General features: G+C 45.2%; 1 protein-coding gene across 1 annotated transcript in view; it reads left to right on the top strand.

The window, feature by feature from the left end:
* The window catches only part of LOC124622171 (myogenesis-regulating glycosidase-like), an 85,677-nt gene extending 70,439 nt beyond the window's left edge, over positions 1–15,238 (top strand). Inside the window, exons 4-6 of the mRNA XM_047147815.1 lie at positions 1,336–1,770; positions 8,031–8,187; positions 14,993–15,238. Coding sequence (XP_047003771.1) covers positions 1,336–1,770; positions 8,031–8,187; positions 14,993–15,192 — 792 coding nt within the window. The 3' untranslated portion in view covers positions 15,193–15,238. The remainder of the gene's footprint in view (positions 1–1,335; positions 1,771–8,030; positions 8,188–14,992) is intronic.
* Positions 15,239–22,086: the final 6,848 nt, after the last annotated feature.

Raw genomic sequence — 22,086 nt, 5'->3', positions numbered from 1 at the left:
ATCAGTACCCAGAAGAACATCCTCTGGCCGTTATAACGGCCGTGATAAGCCTGGGCATGTAGTCAAACAGAGCTTGGATGGCGTGTATAGGTACAGCTGCCCATGCAGCTTCATCACGATACCACAGTTCATCAAGAGTAGTGACTGACGTATTGTGACGAGCCAGTTGCTCGGCCACCATTGACCGGACGTTTTCAGTTGGTCAGAGATCTGGACAGTGTGCTGGCCAGGGCGGCAGTCGAACATTTTCTGTATCCAGAAAGGCCCGTACAGGATCTGCAACATGCGATAGAGCATTATCCTGCTGAAATGTAGGGTTTCGCAGGGATCGAATGAAGGATAGAGCCACGGGTCGTAACACATCTGAAATGTAACGTCCACTGTTCAAAGTGCCGTCAATGCGAACAAGAGGTGACCGAGACGTGTAACCGATGGCACCCCATACCATCACGCCGGGTGATACGCTAGTATGGCGATGACGAATACACGCTTCCAATGTGCGTTCATCGCGATGTCGCCAAACACGGATGTGACCATCATGATGCAGTAAACAGAACCCGGATTCATCCGAAAAAATGACGTTTCGCCATTCGTGTACCCAGGTTCCTCGTTCAGTACACCATTGCAGGCGCTCCTGTCTGTGACGCAGTGTCAAGGGTAATGCAGCCATGGTCTCCGAGCTGATACTCCATGCTGCTGCAAACGTCGTCGAACGGTTGGTTCAGATGGTCGTTGTCTTGCAAACGTCCCCATCTGTTGACTCAGGGATCGACACGTGGCTGCACGATCCGTTACAGCAATGCGGATAAGATGCCTGCCATCTCGACTGCTAGTGATACCAGGCCGTTGGGATGCAGCACGGTGTTCCGTATTACCCTCCTGAACCCACCGATTCCATATTCTGCTAACAGTCATTAGATCTCTACCAACGCGAGCAGCAATGTCGCGATACGATAAACCGCAATCGCGATAGGCTACAATCCGACCTTTATGAAAGTCCTAAACGTGATGGTACGCATTTCTCCACCTTACACGAAGCATCACAAAAACGTTTCACCAGGCAACTGCTGTTTGTGTATCAGAAATCGGTTGGAAACTTTCCTCATGTCAGCACGTTATAGGTGTCGCCACCGGCGCCAACTTTGTGTGAATGCTCTGAAAAGCTAATCATTTGCATATCACAGCATCGTCTTCCTGTCAGTTAAGTTTCGCGTCTGTAGCACGTCATCTTCGTGGTGTAGCAATTTTAGTGGCCAGTAGTGTACATAGCCATATTTCCTAAGTTAGCCGCCCTTCAGTTCACAGATTCGTTAAGCTGTTTACAATTGCTTGCAGGCACTTCGCAATGAGACGGGTATCGACTCGTTCAAGTTCGACGCTGGCGAGACCAGCTGGCTGCCCCAGCTACCGGACATCGAGCCCAGGAGGCTGAACCCGGTGCAGTTCTCGGCGGAATACCTGCAGACGGCCTCGCAGTTCGGCTCCATGATAGAGGTGCGCGTCGGACAGCAGAGCCAGTACCTGCCCGCGTTCGTCCGCATGCTCGACAAGGACAGCAGGTGGGGCTTCGACAACGGCCTGGCTTCGCTGGTGACGACGCTGCTGCAGATGAACATGGTGGGCTACCCCTTCGTCCTGCCAGACATGGTGGGCGGCAACGGCTACGGCAGCGAGGCGCCCACCAAGGAGCTCTTCATACGCTGGCTGCAGGCCACCGTCTTCATGCCGGCCATTCAGTTCTCCTACGTGCCGTGGGACTTTGATGACGAGGTACGTCGCCTGCTGTGTAAGATAAGCTTTCCTCTTGTCCTCTTTTACTCACTCGTTTCCAACCAGTTAAAAGTAGATCTTTTTAGGATTTGACTCTTGCACATAGAAAAGATGTAGTGCACTGATTACCTTAATGAGCTTCGATGTTTTGAATCTGTTTATTTATGAGTCATTAAATGTCTGTTAAATTAAGTAAAGCTTTTTACGAGCGTTCGTATAGAGAGTGTACTCAGTAAAACCTGGTGACATTCTTGTACAGGATTGTGGAAAAATGGCTAACAGCCAAATTGTGATTAGATCCCAATTGCTCAAGATTGTTATTATGCATTCTGCATTTCCATTTCATTTCCTGTTTATCACTTTATAAAAATGACTTTTTCTTTTCAATAATATGAAGACTTATACATGTGTTTGGAGAGAGAGAGACATTGATTTTTGACTGAGATTTTTACTTTAAGTCGTGACTGGTACCTGAATTTTGGTTGCTGCCTCCTTGAATGATCAGCTTCTGCACCAGTTGGTGACGTATTGCAATTTGGAGGAAGTTATTGTTCTTTAAGGTTTAAAATACGACTCTGTTAGTTACTTGGCCGTATTGCGGACAGCTTTGAGCCCAAGTTTTCGTAGCTTTTCATACCTAAGGGACCACTGTTGTATATAAATAAGATCAAACAGGAATCTGCTCTTCGTGAGAAAAGGAGATTGCTTGGCACACAAACTTCCTTCAAACTACTCGTCCAGCCACATCAAAATTGGTCAGTGGAGTTCAGCACCATACTATCGTACAAGAACGTAATCCAATTACTGTATTTAAGAAATTATAAGAGATTGTTACTTGTTGAATGAAAACTATAGAGAATTCATTTCTTTTCCTGTATTTTTGTGAACTTTCTACACTTACAATTCTCTCGATTGATAGACGGCAGCCGGCCGGAGTGGCCGCGTGGTTCTAGGCGCTACAGTCTGGAACCGAGCGACCGCTACCATCGCAGGTTCGAATCCTGCCTCGGGCATTGATGTGTGTGATGTCCTTAGGTTAGTTAGGTTTAATTAGTTCTAAGTTCTAGGCGACTGATGACCTCAGAAGTTAAGTCGCATAGTGCTCAGAGCCATTTGATAGACGGCAACGACAATGAAGTTTACCTCCTTTTCCAAAAACAAGATATTTCTATTCTTCACTTCCAGAAAATTTGTATACATAAATGTTTGGCAACTCTTACACATACTTTACTCGGTTTTATCACTAAAATATCAATTTTCATTAACTGTAAGAATACGTTCTGAGCGACGGTCCGGCAACACGTCCTCTTTCCACAAGATACAGATTAAAAGTCCTCTTTTTCTTAATAAATCAATATGTTTTTTTTTAGAGTCCATACTCAAAGATTCACTGCTACTATCGTTGCCGGGATTGCGCGCTAAAGAGTTTCTTGCTGTCCAGCTGGGCTTCACCTCACTTCAAGTACTTTTTGAATCAAGTTTGGATTTACGGTATTTACATACATTACTGAGCTTCTCAGAATAAAATCAGGCTCAAATTAGTTACAGAAAAAAAACAGTGAGGCGCACATAACATTACATCTTCCGCGTCTCATTAGCATTGATCCGACTAGCACTTCTACGAATCACGCTTTGTAGAACAAATTGTGCTTTTATTTTGCAATATTTCTGACGTATGTTATTTTAAACTGCGGGCAAGAACAGCCTACTTGCTGCAGCTCAGTCTACTTCCTCCTTGTGGCATGGTTCTACTACACCATTCATTTCAAATACGGACTTCCGCTTTTAGCGCGCAGTATGTTTACAACTTGATATGAGCGATGGACAGTGGCTCTAAGGCAGTTACTTTTCGGCGATGATTTGTTAAAAAAGAGTCTTTATCACCTGACTATGAGTCTCCAACTGACGCGAAACCGGTCGTGACTTTTAATGGCTGGTTCAAATGGCTCTGAGCACTATGGGACTTAACATCTGAGGTCATCAGTCCCCCTAGAACTTAGAACTACTTAAACCTAACTAACCTAAGGACATCACACACATCCATACCCGAGGCAGGATTTGAACCTGCGACCGTAGCAGTCGCGCGGTTCCGGACTGAGCGCCTTAACTGCGAGACCACCGCGGCCGGCTGACTTTTAATAAAAGGTACTCTACAGACAGTGCAGATCAAATGGCTCTGAGCACCATGCGACTTAACTTCTGAGGTCATCAGTCGCCTAGAACTTAGAACTAATTAAACCTAACCAACCTAAGGACATCACATACATCCATGCCCGAGGCAGGATTCGAAGCTGCGACCGTAGCGGTCGCTCGACTCCAGACTGTAGCACCTAGAACCGCACGGCTACTCCGGCCACAGTGCAGATCATTTTATTCAAAATTTATGACGTAACGTTACTGACAGAGACTCTAAAATTGATACTTTGAGTTAATATTTTCTTTTTAATTAATGAAAATATGAGTTTCAATTGACTCCTTGCTTCTGAATGTGTCTTACGCCTTTGTAGCAGTGTGGTAGTCTGCCTTCGGTAATGGTGAGGCGACCACCTCTTGTTTGTATACTTATATGGATATGGTGTCTGTTCTTTCGGACATGTCCGAAAGAACAGACACCATATCCATATAAGTATAAAGTTCTGGCGATACCGGCCATGACCTTCTTCTTCTGTGGTGAGAATGTGATTCTCGCGGAAGGCGTGCACGAGATAGTCCCTGAAGTAGCACTATCATCTGTGCCCTCGGTGGCTCAGATGGATAGAGCGTCTGTCATACAAGCAGGAGATCCCGGGTTTGAGTTCCGGTCGGGGCACACATTTTCACCTGCCCCCGTTGGTCTATATCAACGCCCGCGCGCAGCTGACGATATTAATATAATTCTAATTACTTCTTGTTTGTGTCTCGTCCGGTGTGCTACTTGCGAACGAACGCGCGTGTGTTTACTTCCGCGCAGCGCCTTGTCTTCGTGCCCTAATTCATTGACTATCAGGGCATTTTCCGATCGTCAAGCCACGATTAAATTAACTTTTCCATCGGATCATACCAAAAGTGTATGAAGTTTTTACCGGACGAAATGCGTCTCCCGCCACAAGATATCGGAATCCATTTTTCTATCCTTTGTACCACTGTGTACATAAAGCTAACGAATGATGATCTGTGCGCAGACATTGTATGGAGCCATGGTACCGAACTCAAGTTCCGCTACTCTGACAGCCCTATAGAGACTACCGTGGTTGATCACACTAGTTTTGGTCTCTGAACGTTGAGGGTTTCCGAACTCCCGTTTGAGATACCGTCAGACGTTGTGGTGGCCACCTTTAAACCTTACAGCAACGTCATCAGTCATGTTGCTTAAAAGTGGAAGACGTTAGAAACGTACCACGTTCTCAGTGGAGTCCGTCAGATAAAAACTGAACTGAAGAAACACGTGCCTGATTACTTGGCTATTGCCAGCTGCAGGGCTGTCACCGTGTATGATGGCCAGCCGCGCGCTTGTTTCGGTTGTGGCAAGGAAGGCCATGTCTGTTCTGAATGTTTCTGACGTAGGCTGGTTCAGACATCGATCGAAGACGTTGCGTCCTAAATATGGTTTTTCCGTTAGTTTATTGAGCAAAGTACATAGACATAAGAGAGAAATTAGTTAGCACCAATATAATCTCCTACATTATCTAAAGCAGTCTGACAACACCCCGATATGCTGATAGCTCTTCGTTTCGTTTCCTGTTATGCTGTGGAGGAGACAGTAATATTGTACTGTTGAGCATAAAGATAAGACGAGGGGTCTCGTGAATTCTGTCACCAACTCTACAGCTGGAAATATTAATACCCCAAGCCGCGCGATGCAAGCTGGAATCTCGGCAAACGGAGATCTGAAATGTGTGTGTGAAATCTTATGGGACTTAACTGCTAAGGTCATCAGTCCCTAAGCTTACACACTACTTAACCTAAATTATCCTAAGGACAAACACACACACCCATGCCCGCCGGAGGACTCGAACCTCCGCCAGGACCAGCCGCACAGTCCATGACTGCAGCGCCTCAGACCGCTCGGCTAATCCCGCGCGGCAGAGATCTGAGAATGGTCAATAAATGGTGACTTCAGGTCCACTCAGTACAGTACTCAATGATAGCAGCGCCTCTGCACTACGAAATACGTCTACTGGAACCCCAAGCAAGACGAGACCTCAAAAATGGCTCTGAGCACTATGGGACTTAACATCTGAGGTAATCAGTCCCCTAGAACTTAGAACTACTTAAACCGAACTAACCTAAGGACATCACACACATCCATGCCCGAGGCAGGATTCGAACCTGCGACCGTAGCGGTCGCGCGGTTCCAGACTGACGCGCCTAGAACCGCTCGGCCACACCGCCCGGTGACGAGACCTCGCTTTGCCCAGTTAAACCGCAATCTCCCCTAATTGGATCATATATCCCCACTGACTTTTCTCAAAGACAGTTATACTTTCAGTACCGTTCAAAAACATCTTTGGAGAGTGTCTGTAGTTTAGAATACCCACAAGAAAAATCAGTTCGGAAAGTTGCGACTGTCAGAAACAACTTTCAAGAGCTGATTCAATATTTACATCATAAAAATCGTAAAATTCAAAGTGATCATAAAGCATGAGTTCTACTCAATAGCGCTTTGTTTGGTATGGAGATGGCGTCTTCCTTATCTCTGAAACTTGTAAATTGATTTACTAGCTACATTGATTGGAAGGAGAGGGCAACGCACTATATAGTTTGGAATCGAGTCTTGGACTTATACTTTTTAGAACGCAGTACAGGAGTTGTAGGTTACAATAGCAGTCAAAAAAATAAAGGAAAACGCTTTTGTTACCATCATTTTTGGTTCTGTTCTTTGATGGAAATACATTGTTTACTTCTCGCAAAAGCACTTCCTCTTTTCTAATGTAACATTCAACGTTAATGTGTAATTCTCGTTTTTATATTAATCTGTGTATGCACCTACATGTATACTCCGCGAGCCGCTATACGGTGTACCACTGTCACTACGCCTCTTTCCTATTTCAGTCGTGAATAGTTCGCGGCAAGAACGATTGCTGGTAAGCCGCCCTGTCGGCTCGAATCTCTTTAATTTTCTCTTCGTGAGCTCTTCGTGAGGTGTACACAGGACGAGGACATATATTTTTTACGTCTTCTATGAGCGTACGGTCTCGGAACTTTAGCCAGCCGAAGTGGCCGAGCGGTTCTAGGCGCCACAGTCTGGAACCGCGCGACCGCTACGGTCGCAGGTTCGAATCCTGCCTCGGACATGGATGTGTGTGATGTCCTTAGGTTACTTGGGTTTAAGTACTTCTAAGTTCTAGGGGACTGATGACCTCAAGTTAAGTCACATAGTGCTCAGAGCCATTTGAAGCATTCGGAACTAACAATAACTCAGTCCATGACGGGAACGTCTCCGTTGCACCGTCTGCTACTAGAGTTCGTTGGTAACCTCTGTGATGCTTCAGTGAGCCCATAATGAAACGCACTGCTCTTCTTTGGATCTTCTCTATTTCCGTCAGTTCTTGGTACACGATTTTGTACATTATGAATGAAAAGGTATATGACACCAGTGTGTGTTCTACAATATTTACTATCTTACAAACTTGTTTTCAGCCGGTATGCCATCGTCTACTATAAAGATAAATATGTGAAGTTGCGAAATTTTTGTGGAATCAAATATTTTAAAATAGTGCAACTGCAGGATATGCCAGCTGGGTTTTAAAGATAACTGCTAGTGTCAATTTAGGGCGAAAATCAGATGGACTACGTCATTAAGAATGTGACGGAAGAATATTTAGCTTAGACAAAATAAAATACCTGACACATTAAGCAATGTTTCAGGTACTTTGTCTAACCTAACCTAAATATTTTATATCGTACTTTTAATCAATTAATCCCTGAAGTTTCAATCATTAATTAACTTTAACAGATGTCGTCTTTCGAAACCAGCTGAGATTATAGTTGCGCTATTTTAAAATGGCCGATCCCACAAAAATTTCGCAGCCACATGCATTTATCTTTGTATGTTAACATGGTGTAACAGCCGAAAACCGGTTCGTAGGGTAATAAATATTGTGCAATATTACACCACTGTCATTCGCACTGATTCATGCTCCTTTCTTCATTGGTGTCCTATTGTAAGCTTTTCGTAGGGCAAGAGGACTAAAACCTGTTCATGAATACGATGAGCGTGGCTGTTTCGGCTGCACCTGAGTCCTTACTTGCCCAGCATGAGTGCGGCGACCGTGTTTCAGGCGCTGGAGATCTGCCGCAACCTGACCGATCTGCACACACAGTACGCGCCGCGAATCCTGGAGCTGATGCAGAAGGCGGTGGAGGACGGCACGCCGGTCAACCTGCCCCTCTGGTGGCTCGACCCCACAGACGAAACAGCTCTCGCTATCAACTCAGGTATGTCGCCGAGCTCCCTAACGACACTCCTCTGTGATTACTGTTTGAAGCAGATCTTTTAGACTAATCCGTAGTTTTACTTCTGGCTCCGCTCCGTATCTCTACCTGTTCTTGTACTCATTCTCTTAACGTATAACTTCTCATAATGCATGTCAATCATAGGTGAGGAAAAATTTTCTTTCAGTGTAAAAAGTTTAAGTTCACTTGCCAGTCCAAATGCCGTGATATGTGGAAATTAGCATGTCAGAAGCACGTATGAGAATAGACATACCGGCTGCTTCTATTTGGATTATCTAGTTGGTAGATTGGGTATGAACTGACAGGTTGTTGTGTCTTGCCTCCCTACAGCCAGTACAGGCTTAATTTAGTGTATCACACATCCCTCTTTCTCACAGGTAAATCCGTAGTTACCAGCGGAAAAATACTGCTATCGGAGACTTTAACTGAAAAGTGGGGGTACCAGCCGCCTCATTCTACCTTCCTCAGAACTTTTACAATTTTTCCAAAAAATTTTGACGTCTGTACATATTAGCGCATTTTTTGACATGCAACTCAGTCCCACCAGCTCCCCTAACTGTAACTCACTCACACCTAATAGTCCATCGCTGTAAGTCGCTCATATCCATTCACTCTCAGTTGCCCTTTCTCTCTCTCACTCATTCAGCCTGACTCATTGTTATTATCTCTTTGTGTATGTTGTTGTCTCCTGTATCACGGCCACACCACCTTCGTTCTGTCCTACTACTACAGTCTCCTCTCACCAACCATCTTGCTCTTTCTTACTGGTAATGTGTCATTCCTTCCTTCCTACTGCTGCTGTCTATTCTCCCTACCACTATCTTTCTCTCTCCCTCGTTATCATTGTCATATACTCTATCTCTCATTATCACTGGCTCTCACCCAATTCCACTTTCTCTTTCGTTTTATTTCTCCTTCTCTGGCACTGTCTCTTTTCGTCTTCGCCCAGCACTTTTCTGCTACTGTCAACTATATTTCATTGCCACTGTGCCCTCGCTTTGTCTGAACTGCCAATGTCTCCTTCGCTCTTTCTATAACGCAACCATCTTCCGATGTTTATTACTTTTCCGTCTCTTTACCACTGCCACTGTCTCCTCTCTCAGCACAAGAAAGCGCGAATTTGTTCACATGCCAAAATTTTTCGGAAAAATTTTAAAGGGACTGCGAAAGGTAGAATGAGGAAGCTGGTACCCTACTTTTCAGTCAGAGTCTTTTGAATTAACAGGAACATATTCGCATTTCGCTCCGATAGAACCATTTTACCGCTGGTTCTCCTCTTTTCCATGCTGCAGCAGCACATGCAACTCATATGAAAAGAAATCTATTGGTCCGCGAAATTTCGATAGTTTGATGATGCGAAATTGAAGTAATTCAAAAGTAATTTTACACCTCAGACAGAATTATACGTGCAAGAAAATTGTGCTTCATTACTACAACATGGGTTTCACAGATCATAATGTAGACACTTTACAGCATTTCTCCATGCTACGTCACTTTATAAACGACGTTTTCGCTTTACACCTGGTTTTACGTGCGTATTTTACGTGTATAAGTAGGTTAACTTTAAAACTCTGCATCTCGGAAATGTGTGAAGATATGAAGAAAATTTCAAGGTTATATTTTATATATCCTAAAAATTTCGCGCATTTTCTGTGCATAGCCGTTTTGGAACCCTGGCAGCGTTTTGGTTGCTGGTACCAGCGAAAATATAGTAAAAACCCCTTTTATGGGGGTTTCCAGAGGAAAAGCCTAGAACTATTGGTGCCTCCAAGTCCCATCAAGCGCACCATAGACCACATCAAATGAAAAAGGAACCAACCAATTGCTCCATTTGTCTATGCAGGAGGAAGTGTGTAATATTTGTATTTTGGCCCTGTACTGTAGGGTAGTGACACTAAGACGATCCTTCTGTTGGGCCTCTAAATGGTTCCAAGAACAGGGGCTACCCAAAACACTTGGAAATTTGTGGTAAGGTCTTATGGGACCAAACTGCTGAGGTCATTGGTCCCTAAGCCTACACACTACTTAATCTAACTTGAACTAACTTACGCTACGGACACACAGACACTCACTCATGCACGAGGGAGGACTCGTACCTCCGTTGGAGGGAGCCGCACGGACCGTGACAAGGCGCCCCCGACCGCTCGGCTTCCCCGCGTGGCCAAAGCACTTCATCCTACCTTTTTATCACCACTACAACCAAAGGTCTGAGCAGCAGAAAATCCCGTTTTTATGCAAGACGTTTTGGAATGTATGAGATATGCATGCATACCGGCATTCAGTAGGTCATTGATGACGGAAGGGGACAGTTCTTGACTCTCATTTCTCTACCCCCTCTCATCTGTCTCCCCACCTACTCAGTTCGTAAATGCTTCTTCAGAGGAACGACGTCCTCTCTTTCGTGTCACCTGTCTCCTTATTGTTTTGATGCTGGCTGACAGATGAGAAGTTCTTATGAATACGTCTAAATGGATATTGAATGCTACATCGTTCACAGACGAACTAAATTTCCCTACAATTATTCCAAATAATATCAATAAGGCCGCTACGGTTCACACAACAGGCAGTACTATCCAGAATAAAATTTTCATACGGCAGTAGAGTGTCACCTAAGGTGTAACTTCATGTCAGATGAAAACTGTGTGCCAGACAGAGCATCGAACTCCGGAATTTGATTTTCGCGGATAAGTTCACTACCACCTGAGTTACCCAAGCACGACTCACGACTAGTTACGAAAATTTAACTTCCTCCGGTACTTCGTCTCCTACCTTCCAAGCTCCATAGAAGTAGAACTGTGAGTCTCGGTCCGGCACACAGTTTTAATCTATCAGGAAGATTCATCTCAGCGCACAAACTTTGCTGCAGAATAAAAATCTCATTCTGGAAACATCCCACATGCTGTGAATAAGCGATGTTTCTGCAATATCCTTTCTTCCAGGAGTGCTAATCCTACAAGATTCACAGGACACTTATGTGGAGTTTGAAATCTAGGAGACGAGGCACTAGCGGAAGTATAATTATGAGGAGGAGTCGTGAGTTGTGCTTGGGTAGCTCACTTGTGCGCGAAAGGTAAAGATCCCGAGTTCGAGTCTCTTTCCGGTACCTAGTTTTAATCAGTCAGGAAGTTTCAAGTTTTACGACGTTGTTCTACCCCGGCGTCATACAATTGGATAAAATGCCTGAAGAGAAAGTGAAGCATACAGAAGAAATAATCGGATGTCAATGTAACGTCGAACAGGTATACACGATCGGCGGGTATGTAAATGATTAGAATTACGATTTTCTGTGACAAGTAGAATGACTGTTTGAGGGCATTATGCTGTTCGTGTTTAGTGGTGTTACCAATTCTGGTGGGATGTATAAGGGAGTGAACGTCAGATGTTGAGTAACCACTAATGGACACAGACATACAGCATACTCTTGTGACACCGTTACTGGCGCCTGACAGCGTTTCAAAGGCGCCTCATTGTGGGTCTACGGTTGGCCTGATGGCCGAATCGTGCAATGGACATTCACATGTGACAGCGTCCCAACGTTGGACTTCATGGTAACTTCAGGACATGGTACTCTTTCTCAAGTTTCTGGTCGAACACGTTTTCACCACCAAAAGGCTGGATGGCCGTACTGTGCACCAACTATATCGTAACCCCACCACATCTGCACCTGCCTTGGCCGGCCGAAGTGGCCGTGCGGTTAAAGGCGCTGCAGTCTGGAACCGCAAGACCGCTACGGTCGCAGGTTCGAATCCTGCCTCGGGCATGGATGTTTGTGATGTCCTTAGGTTAGTTAGGTTTAACTAGTTCTAAGTTCTAGGGGACTAATGACCTCAGCAGTTGAGTCCCATATTGCTCAGAGCCATTTTTTTGCACCTGCCTTTCCTGGTTGTCGAGCTGTGTGATGGGCGACCACTGTCTGGTGCGCCTCCGGAGACGTCTTCGGCCTGGAATCTCATTGACTGGAGCAGAATTGTCTGCATGACCATCGTCGGCGAGTATGGTGACGACCTCGGGAGAGGAGCCATCATTCCTACATTTCAGAGAGGTGCTGTAGTGTTACTTCAAGCCTCATGTTGTGGGGTTGGGAGACATCGAGTATGACTTAAAAGCCACGGCTGCTAGTGATTGAAGGAACTCTGACGGTACAGTGATACATCATGGACATACTTCGCTCTCATGTCTTTCGCAATAGACGGTTTCGTGGTGCCATTTTTCATCATGACATGCTCGTTCACACAAGCAGTGTGTCTCAATGAGTAGCTTGTATGTTGCCGAGGCTCCTGTGGCGAGTAAAGTATCCATACCCGTCCACAATGGAACATATATGGGGCCAGCTCGGGCGTCAACTGCATGCCAGAGTCACTATTCCAGATAGCAAGGACAAGTTATAACAGTGGTAAGTCAGCGTGCCCCAGGAGAGCATAAAACAGCTTTGGATACCCTTGTACCTAAATCACATACTTTTTCAACTTGGGAAGTTTCTTTTCGTGTCATACTCCCCTCTGCGAGTTTCACTTTTTTTATCAGGCAGTGTACTTAACGCTTGCGACTGTATGGTGATGGAGTAGCCGGCCGTTGTGGCCGAGTGGTTCTAAGCGCTTCAATCCGGAACCGCGCGACTGCTACGGTCGCAGGTTCGAATCCTGCCTCGGGCATGGATGTGTGTGATGTCCTTATGTTAGATAGGTTTAAGTAGTTCTAAGTTCTAGGGAACTGATTACCTCCGATGTTAAGTCCCATAGTGCTCAGAGCCATCTGAACCCTCATCTATTTCAAGTGAAGTTAACCAAAGATTTTAATTCATTATTTAATGTTAAAGATAATCACTGAGTGGAAGTGTGAGCCTGTATCCTAGTTTAGAGAAATTGGGTTCAAAGATTATGCTTCTGCAGACAACCTTGTTTGTAGGGCAACCACAGCTGCGAGTAGTCATCTTGGGTATTAATAACCGCTTCGGCTGTATTTAGTCCTTTATTATTAGGTCACTACCTCTTTCGTGGCACGTAAAGACACATCATCAGGTTTCTCTGCATAACAATAAATCCAGAAGGAATAACAACCCAGAGATATTCACTGGAAGCGTAAATTATTAAAATTTTAAGTTTTTAAAAAAATATTAAAAACTTTTACATGAGATTATAAAAATGTTAGTACTCAGATGACTGAAACATTAGAGCCGAAAAGCCCGGAATCTTTTTACGCAACATTCGTTGTACTTCAGATCGATTGCATGCGCGAGCCGTCCACAGGCAAGCTATTTACTTTCTTGCCTTCAGTATGACAGAGCACGCGGCCGCGTCCGCTGGTCGCGATTCCGTATAGATCGGAGAAGCGGTAAATGTGGTTTCTAGGTTCTGTTTTTCCGCCAATAGCTATTTACCTGATGACTTTGCCCAGGCAGAACATACCTACATTTTGTGGCAACCACTTCTTGGTTTTTCATTGTGGCCCAATATTAGGTCTCAATAGTTTTCATTTATTTTATCCTTACCAATGGATCAGTATGGCACCATTTTTTTAGGACCCATTCCCTATATTGGAATCAGGTTGTTTTATTCGATGACGTACTACCTTTTAGCGGTCTTTCGTTCTGAGGAACAATGAATGTTGGGTAAAAAGGTTCCTAGCTTTTCCGCTCTAATGTTTCAGTCATTTGAGTACTAACATTTTGATGTTCTCATGCAAAAGTTTTAATATATTTTTAAAAGTTTTAAAATCTTGATCATTTATCGTACCAGTGTATATCTCAGGGTTGTTATCCCTTCTGGGTTTATTGTTATACAAAGATTCACCTGAAAAAAAATGTTCAAATGTGTGTGAAATCTTATGGGACTTAACTGCTAAGGTCATCAGTCCCAAAGCTTACACACTATTTAACCTAAATTATCCTAAGGTCAAACACACACACACACACACACACACACACACACACACACAGACACTCATGCCCGAGGAAGGACTCGAACCTCCGCCGGGACCAGCCGCACAGTCCATGACTGCAGCCCCTAGACCGCACGGCTAATCAAAAAATGGTTCAAATGGCTCTGAGCACTATGCGACTCAACTTCTGAGGTCATCAGTCGCCTAGAACTTAGAACTAATTAAACCTAACTAACCTAAGGACATCACACACATCCATGCCCGAGGCAGGATTCGAACCTGCGACCGTAGCGGTCACGCGGTTCCAGACTGAAGCGCCTTTAACCGTACGGCCACACCGGCCGGCGCACGGCTAATCCCACGCGGCGTTCACCTGAAGATGTGGCTTTTAGTTCCACGAAACCAGTAATGATCCAATAATAAAGGACTAAATACAGCTGAAGCGGTTATTAATACCCAAGATCAAAGCTGAAGGATTTCATGTTTCATAATACCTATAGTTTTTGCAAGAGAATTTTATAGAATAAAATGCCGGTAAGCAGGTTTCTTGCCAGTAAATAATGCTAACCCGAAACATTTCTAGTGATATGGACTTACTAGGTAAAAATGCAGTTGCAATGAAAGCGAAAAAAGAGAAAGAGAAATCAATTTTGCAGCGTAGCTATGTGACATAATTTCAGGCTCAAAAAATCGCTGTTTGTGTAGCTTTACTATGGCGTTGAATGCCAACATCAGTTCGTTAGGAACAAGTAGTCTATAAAAGTGAAAATAAAAGCCTTTATGTTTTCTTTCATAGAAGGTCAAGTTTAACAGGTGCTGCGGCCACTTAACCCCGCAGTCCCGCAAGAAATGGCTTTGTTTCGGCTGAGGTTAACGGCACGTGACTGTGTAAGTTGTATTTTGTACACAGAGTTCCTGCTCGGAGAAGACCTGCTGGTGGCGCCGGTACTGGAGGAGGGCGCAGTCAGCCGCGACATCTACCTGCCCAGGGGCAGCTGGAGGGACGAGGCGGACCCCGAACACCCCACCGTAGACGGCCCCGCCTGGCTCGCCAACTACTCGGCTCCGCTCAGCGTCCTGCCCTACTTCACCAGGGTCGACAGCGCGTAGGCTACACCGGGCGCAGATGTGTGCTGTGTTCCGGAAATAAACTGCTATGCCGACTTAACATGAACTCGAATAAAAATGGGGGATATATTGTGTCTATGATTTCTTTCTCGTTCACACCAAATCCGTTCGTCACTGTAAGCCTAATCTGCAAACCGGAAAAGAAGTACACTTGCATGGAATATTCGTGCTCGCCTCTTCCTACTCTGCCGTCGGGGACCCTGCTAAGCTGTGGAGTCTTTGACTGGTGATGTAACCATTCCCATTACTGCCTCTTCCATGTACGGACTGAACAGCGGGGGCGAAAGACTACATTCTTGTCTTACACCCTTTTTAATCCGAGCAATCGTCCACTCTTATTATTCCCTTTTGGGTCTTGTACATACACTATTGGCCATTAAAATTGCTACACCAAGAAGAAATGCAGATTATAAACGGGACAACTATATTATACTAGAACTAACATGTGATTGCCTTTTCACGTCATTTGGGTGCAAAGATGCTGAGAAATCAGTACCCAGAACAACCACCTCTGGCCGTAATAACGGCCTTGATACGCCTGGGTATTGAGTCAAACAGAGCTTGGATGGTGTGTACAGATACAGCTGCCCATGCAGCTTCAACACGATACCGCAGTTCATCAAGAGTAGTGACTGGCGTATTGTGACGAGCCAGTTGCTCGGCCACCATTGACCAGACGTTTTCAGTTGGTGAGAGATCTGGAGAATGTGCTGGCCAGGGCAGCAGTCGAACATTTTCTGTATCCAGAAAGGCCCGTACAGGACCTGCAACATACGGTCGTGCATTATCCTGCTGAAATGTAGGGATCGAATGAAGGGTAGAGCCGAAGGTCGTGACACATCTGAAATGTAATGTCCACTGTTCAAAGTGCCATCAATGAGAACAAGAGGTGACCGAGACGCGTAATCAATGGCACCCCATACCATCACGCCCAGTGACACGCCAGTATGACGATGACGAATACACGCTTCCAATGTGCGTTCATCGCGATGTCGCCAAACAAGGATGCGACCATCATGATGCTCCAAACAGAACCTGGATTCATCCGAAAAAATGACGTTGTGCCATTCGTGCACCCAGGTTCGTCATTGAGTACACTATCGCAGGCGCTCCTATCTGTGATGCAGCGTCAAGGGTAACCGCAGCCATGGTCTCCGAGCTGATAGTCCATGCTACTGCAAACGTCGTCGAACTGTTCGTGCAGATGGTTATTGTCTTGCAAACGTCCCCATCTGTTGACTCAGGGATCGACACGTGGCTGCACGATCCGTTACAACCATGCGGATAAGATGCCTGCCATCTCGACTGCTAGTGATACCAGGCCGTTGGGATCCAGCACGGCGTTCCGTAATACCCTCCTGAACCCACCGATTCCATATTCTGCTAACAATCATTGGATCTCGACCAATGCGAGCATCACAACAACGTTTCACCACGCAACGCCAGTCAACTGCTGTCTGTGTATGAGAAATCTGTTGGAAACTTTCCTCATGTCAGCACGTTGTAGGTGTCGCCACCGGCGCCAGCCTTGAGTGAATGCTCTGAAAAGCTAATTATTCGCATATCACAGCATCTTCTTCCTGTCGGTTAAATTTCGCTTCTGTAGCCCGTCATCTTCGTGGTGTAGCAATTTTAATGGCCAGTAGTGTGTTATACATTACCCGTCTCTCCCTATACTTTACCCTATATTTCTCAGAATTTCGGACACATTGCACCATTTTACAATGTCGAACACATTCTCCAGGTCCATAAATCCTATGACTGTGTCTTGATTTTTCTTTAGTCTTCCCTCCATTATCACCCGAAACGTCACAATTGCCTCCCTAGTGCCTTTATCTTTCCTAAAGCCAAACTGATCATCATCTTACACATCTTCAATTTTCTTTGCCATTCTTCTGCACACCATTCTTGTCAAGCTGATTGTGCAATAATTCTCGCACTTGTCAGCTCTTGCAGTCTTCGGAATTGTGTGGATGACATTTGGTCTTCGGAATTGTGTGGATGATATTTTTCCAAAAGTCAGGTGGTACGTCGCCAGGCTCATACATTTTACACACCAACGTGAAAAGTAGTTTTGTTGCCAGTTCCCCAATGATTTTAGAGATTCTGATGGAATGTTATCTATCCCGTCTGTCTTATTTGGTCTTAAGTCCTCCAAAGCTCTCTTAAATTCTGATTCTAATTCTGGAGCCCTTCTCTCTTCTAAACCGACTCCTGTTTGTTCCATCACGTCAGGGGAATCTTCCCCATCATAGAGGCCTTCAATGTACTCTATCCACCTATCCGTTTCCCCACTTGCTTTTGATTTCACCGAAGGTTGTTTTGATTTGTCTATGTTCTGAGTCAGTCCCTCCGACAATCATTTCTTCTTTGATTTCTTCACATTTTTCATGCAGCCATTTTGTCTTAGCTTCCCTGCACTTTCTATTTATGTCATTCCTCAGCGACTTGTATTTCCATGTTCCTGTCTGAACATTTTTGTACTTCCTTCTTTCATCGATCAACTGAAATATTTCTTCTGTTACCCATGGTTTCGTCGCAGTTAACTTCCTTGTACCTGTATTTTTCTTCCCCACTTCTGTGATTGTCTTTTGTAGAGATATCCATCTGTTAAGGCATCAGGGAATGATTTCCCTGGTACTAGAGGGAGCTGTAGAGGGCAAAAACTGTATAGGAAGACAGAGCGTGTAATACATGCAGCAGATAACTGATTACAGAGGTTGCAAGAGTTACTCTAAGACGAAGAGACTGGCACAGGAGAGGAATTCGTGGTGGGCCACGTCAAACAAGTCGGTAAAGTAAAGTTCAAACTCAAATCAGATATTCTGAGCGGGTGGGAGAGAAAATCACAGTTTTCTTTCCGAATGTATCCTGAATGTACTATCATTTTTAAATTATCTCTCACGAGCTCTTCTGACCACTGATACGAAGGACATCATTGAAGGTTTGCACTAACGACATGAGCAAATTACGTATCAATAATTATAATTAAATATGTTCTTGTGCGGGAACAGTGAACTTACAACTTGTGTTAAATTGCACATTTGTGTATCACAAAGCCACATGTAACTATGTTAAAATATTGTGCCGACAGGACAAAAGATTTAAAGAGAGAAAGCAGCAACGCAAATTACACCAAATATAAAAGACGCTGCTCACACGTGCAGCACCAGATAAATACGGAAAACAAAGAACATCACATAGACTGCAAGAAATATGAACGACCAATTGTATTCCTACGACTCTCAACGCTTTCAGTTCAGCAGTGAAAAGTAAAACCGTATGGCATGATTGACTACGAGACACTGTAGGGTCAGTTATTCCCTTCACCCCTCCATTGTCCAAAATGCCCTGATTTCTCTGACTGATGTTTGAAATCCTTTCTAAGAATTGTACTAAGTTGTATATATGACGATGGAATACGGTGACAGAAGCATCCAACATAATGAAGTTTAAATATCTCGTTTTTAAAACGATTTCGAAAAAGTTGATAGTTTCCACAAAACACAGTTTTCTAAGAGTCAACAGAATTAAGTTTCATATATTGTTCATAATGGTAACATTTTCAGATCATATTTAACAACTAATTCTTTCTGAGTTAAGTTCTCCCAACAAAGCTGTTATATTGAAAATTTCTGTTCAGTTGCTCGAAAACATCAGTTGAAAAGTCACCATTTTGATATTCTGCGCAGAGTCACATTGTCATACAGCGCTACTCATTAGTTCAAAGATTAAGGAAGTCAGATCTACGTCGCGGATTATTTTATAATCTACGGTTTTAAACTCTTCAATACCAGAGTGTTCGGTTAAGAATCATTAAACACCATTAGTTTATCATATATTTGGTAACCTGAATATAGAATCGTATGTACCTCTGCTCCAAAAGTCCTGTTACTGAGTTCTTTGAGGCTCGTTCAGTTAAAAAAAAAAAGTACTCCACAATTCTTTTCGCAGAACAACATACACTCCTGGAAATTGAAATAAGAACACCGTGAATTCATTGTCCCAGGAAGGGGAAACTTTATTGACACATTCCTGGGGTCAGATACATCACATGATCACACTGACAGAACCACAGGCACATAGACACAGGCAACAGAGCATGCACAATGTCGGCACTAGTACAGTGTATATCCACCTTTCGCAGCAATGCAGGCTGCTATTCTCCCATGGAGACGATCGTAGAGATGCTGGACGTAGTCCTGTGGAACGGCTTGCCATGCCATTTCCACCTGGCGCCTCAGTTGGACCAGCGTTCGTGCTGGACCTGCAGACCGCGTGAGACGACGCTTCATCCAGTCCCAAACATGCTCAATGGGGGACAGATCCGGAGATCTTGCTGGCCAGGGTAGTTGACTTACACCTTCTAGAGCACGTTGGGTGGCACGGGATACATGCGGACGTGCATTGTCCTGTTGGAACAGCAAGTTCCCTTGCCGGTCTAGGAATGGTAGAACGATGGGTTCGATGACGGATTGGATGTACCGTGCACTATTCAGTGTCCCCTCGACGATCACCATTGGTGTACGGCCAGTGTAGGAGATCGCTCCCCACACCATGATGCCGGGTGTTGGCCCTGTGTGCCTCGGTCGTATGCAGTCCTGATTGTGGCGCTCACCTGCACGGCGCCAAACACGCATACGACCATCATTGGCACCAAGGCAGAAGCGACTCTCATCGCTGAAGACGACACGTCTCCATTCGTCCCTCCATTCACGCCTGTCGCGACACCACTGGAGGCGGGCTGCACGATGTTGGGGCGTGAGCGGAAGACGGCCTAACGGTGTGCGGGACCGTAGCCCAGCTTCATGGAGACGGTTGCGAATGGTCCTCGCCGATACCCCAGGAGCAACAGTGTTCCTAATTTGCTGGGAAGTGGCGGTGCGGTCCCCTACGGCACTGCGTAGGATCCTACGGTCTTGGCGTGCATCCGTGCGTCGCTGCGGTCCGGTCCCAGGTCGACGGGCACGTGCACCTTCCGCCGACCACTGGCGACAACATCGATGTACTGTGGAGAGCTCACGCCCCACGTGTTGAGCAATTCGGCGGTACGTCCACCCGGCCTCCCGCATGCCCACTATACGCCCTCGCTCAAAGTCCGTCAACTGCACATACGGTTCACGTCCACGCTGTCGCGGCATGCTACCAGTGTTAAAGACTGCGATGGAGCTCCGTATGCCACGGCAAACTGGCTGACACTGACGGCGGCGGTGCACAAATGCTGCGCAGCTAGCGCCATTCGACGGCCAACACCGCGGTTCCTGGTGTGTCCGCTGTGCCGTGCGTGTGATCATTGCTTGTACAGCCCTCTCGCAGTGTCCGGAGTGAGTATGGTGGGTCTGACACACCGGTGTCAATGTGTTCTTTTTTCCATTTCCAGGAGTGTATTTTATGTCGGCCGGTGTGGCTTAGCAGTTCTAGGCGCTTCAGTCTGGAACCGCGCGACCGCTACGGTCGCAGGTTCGACTCCTGCCTCGGGCATGGATGTGTGTGATGTCCTTAGGTTAGTTAGACTTAAGTAGTTCTAAGTTCTAGGGGATGATGACCTCAGATGTTAAGTCCCAAAGTGCTCAGAGCCATTCGAACAATTTGAACAAATGTAGTCTTAGGAGGCCGAATTTGGCGGGAGTATCATTCAGAATTTCTTTTGCATGTCCTTTTTTTCTATATAATCTTCATCACAGTCTATGGCTTTGCACCAGCGTTGTGTAAGAGTTCGTAGCCATGTTTTCACCACAAGAATTACGCTGTCATCATCTTCAAAGTGTGTTTCACGTAGAAGTATCTTAAATTGCTCAAAGGAATGGAACTCTAAGGGAGCCACGTCAGGACTATAGGGTGGATCATGTAACGATATCCAACTCAATTTAGAGGCGTCCTTGCAGGCTTGTCTGTGGCGTGGCGAGTATTGTCGTGATGGAGCAAGATTTTTTTCAGATTTTCGTTAGACTGAACCCAACTGAAATGGTTATTGACTTTATTCAGATTCTTCACACATGCCTCTGAACTATTGTTCACCTATTTGGTAACACATCCAGAGGATGACACTATCACTGTCCCAAAACAGTGTCATGATAACTTTGCCAGCAGATGGAGCATACTTGAATTACTTCTTTCATGGTGATTGCCGGTGGTGCCACTCCAATGACTGGTTCTTTGTTTCCAGTTCAAAGTAATCGATCCAGTTATCGTCACCGGTCACGATCCGTGACAGAAATTCTTCTCCTCTGATGTCAAACTGCTGCAGCTGTTCAGCTGAAATGTTTTCTGTTTGAATCTTGCCGTCTGTAGTGAAGATATGTGGAGCCCGCCTTGACCATACTTTTGACTGTCTAAGAGCTTGTCATTGCATACCCACTTTCAATGCTCATCGACAGCTGTAGAGCCAACTGTCGAGTTATGATGCGCGGCTCTGCGCGAGTAATGGCATCCACGCGATTCACCATCTCGGGAGGAGTGGCTGTGAACGTGAGCGATAATGGAACACACTTCCTTCACATTCTGACGTCTTAACTCTCTTTAATCATCGCCCAACAGTACTCCTATCAACTGAGTCATTACCATACATTGCACGTAAACATGTGTGAACGTTCACCACGATATCTTTTCCCGCAAGCAAGAATTCCATTACAGCACGTTGAATGTACTGCGTAGACGTCGTTTTGACGGTTCACTACGACTCCGCCATCTATCGAAATTGTTAGTAACCTTGCACGCATAAGAGGGAAAAATCAAATTCGAAGCACCTGAAAGAACGTTTCCCTATGTACAGAGCGCAAGAAGATTAATGCGTCACTTCTCTGAAAGTCCACTATTTTCTCCCATAGCGACCCAGAAGTGTGTAATTTGGCTCAAAAGTGCCAGCAACCTTCCTCC

Source organism: Schistocerca americana, chromosome 7 (genome assembly GCF_021461395.2).
Source record: "Schistocerca americana isolate TAMUIC-IGC-003095 chromosome 7, iqSchAmer2.1, whole genome shotgun sequence".
NCBI lineage: Eukaryota > Metazoa > Arthropoda > Insecta > Orthoptera > Acrididae > Schistocerca > Schistocerca americana.
Note: the sequence above shows the minus strand (reverse complement) of the source record. Positions and strands in the feature narration are given on the sequence as shown.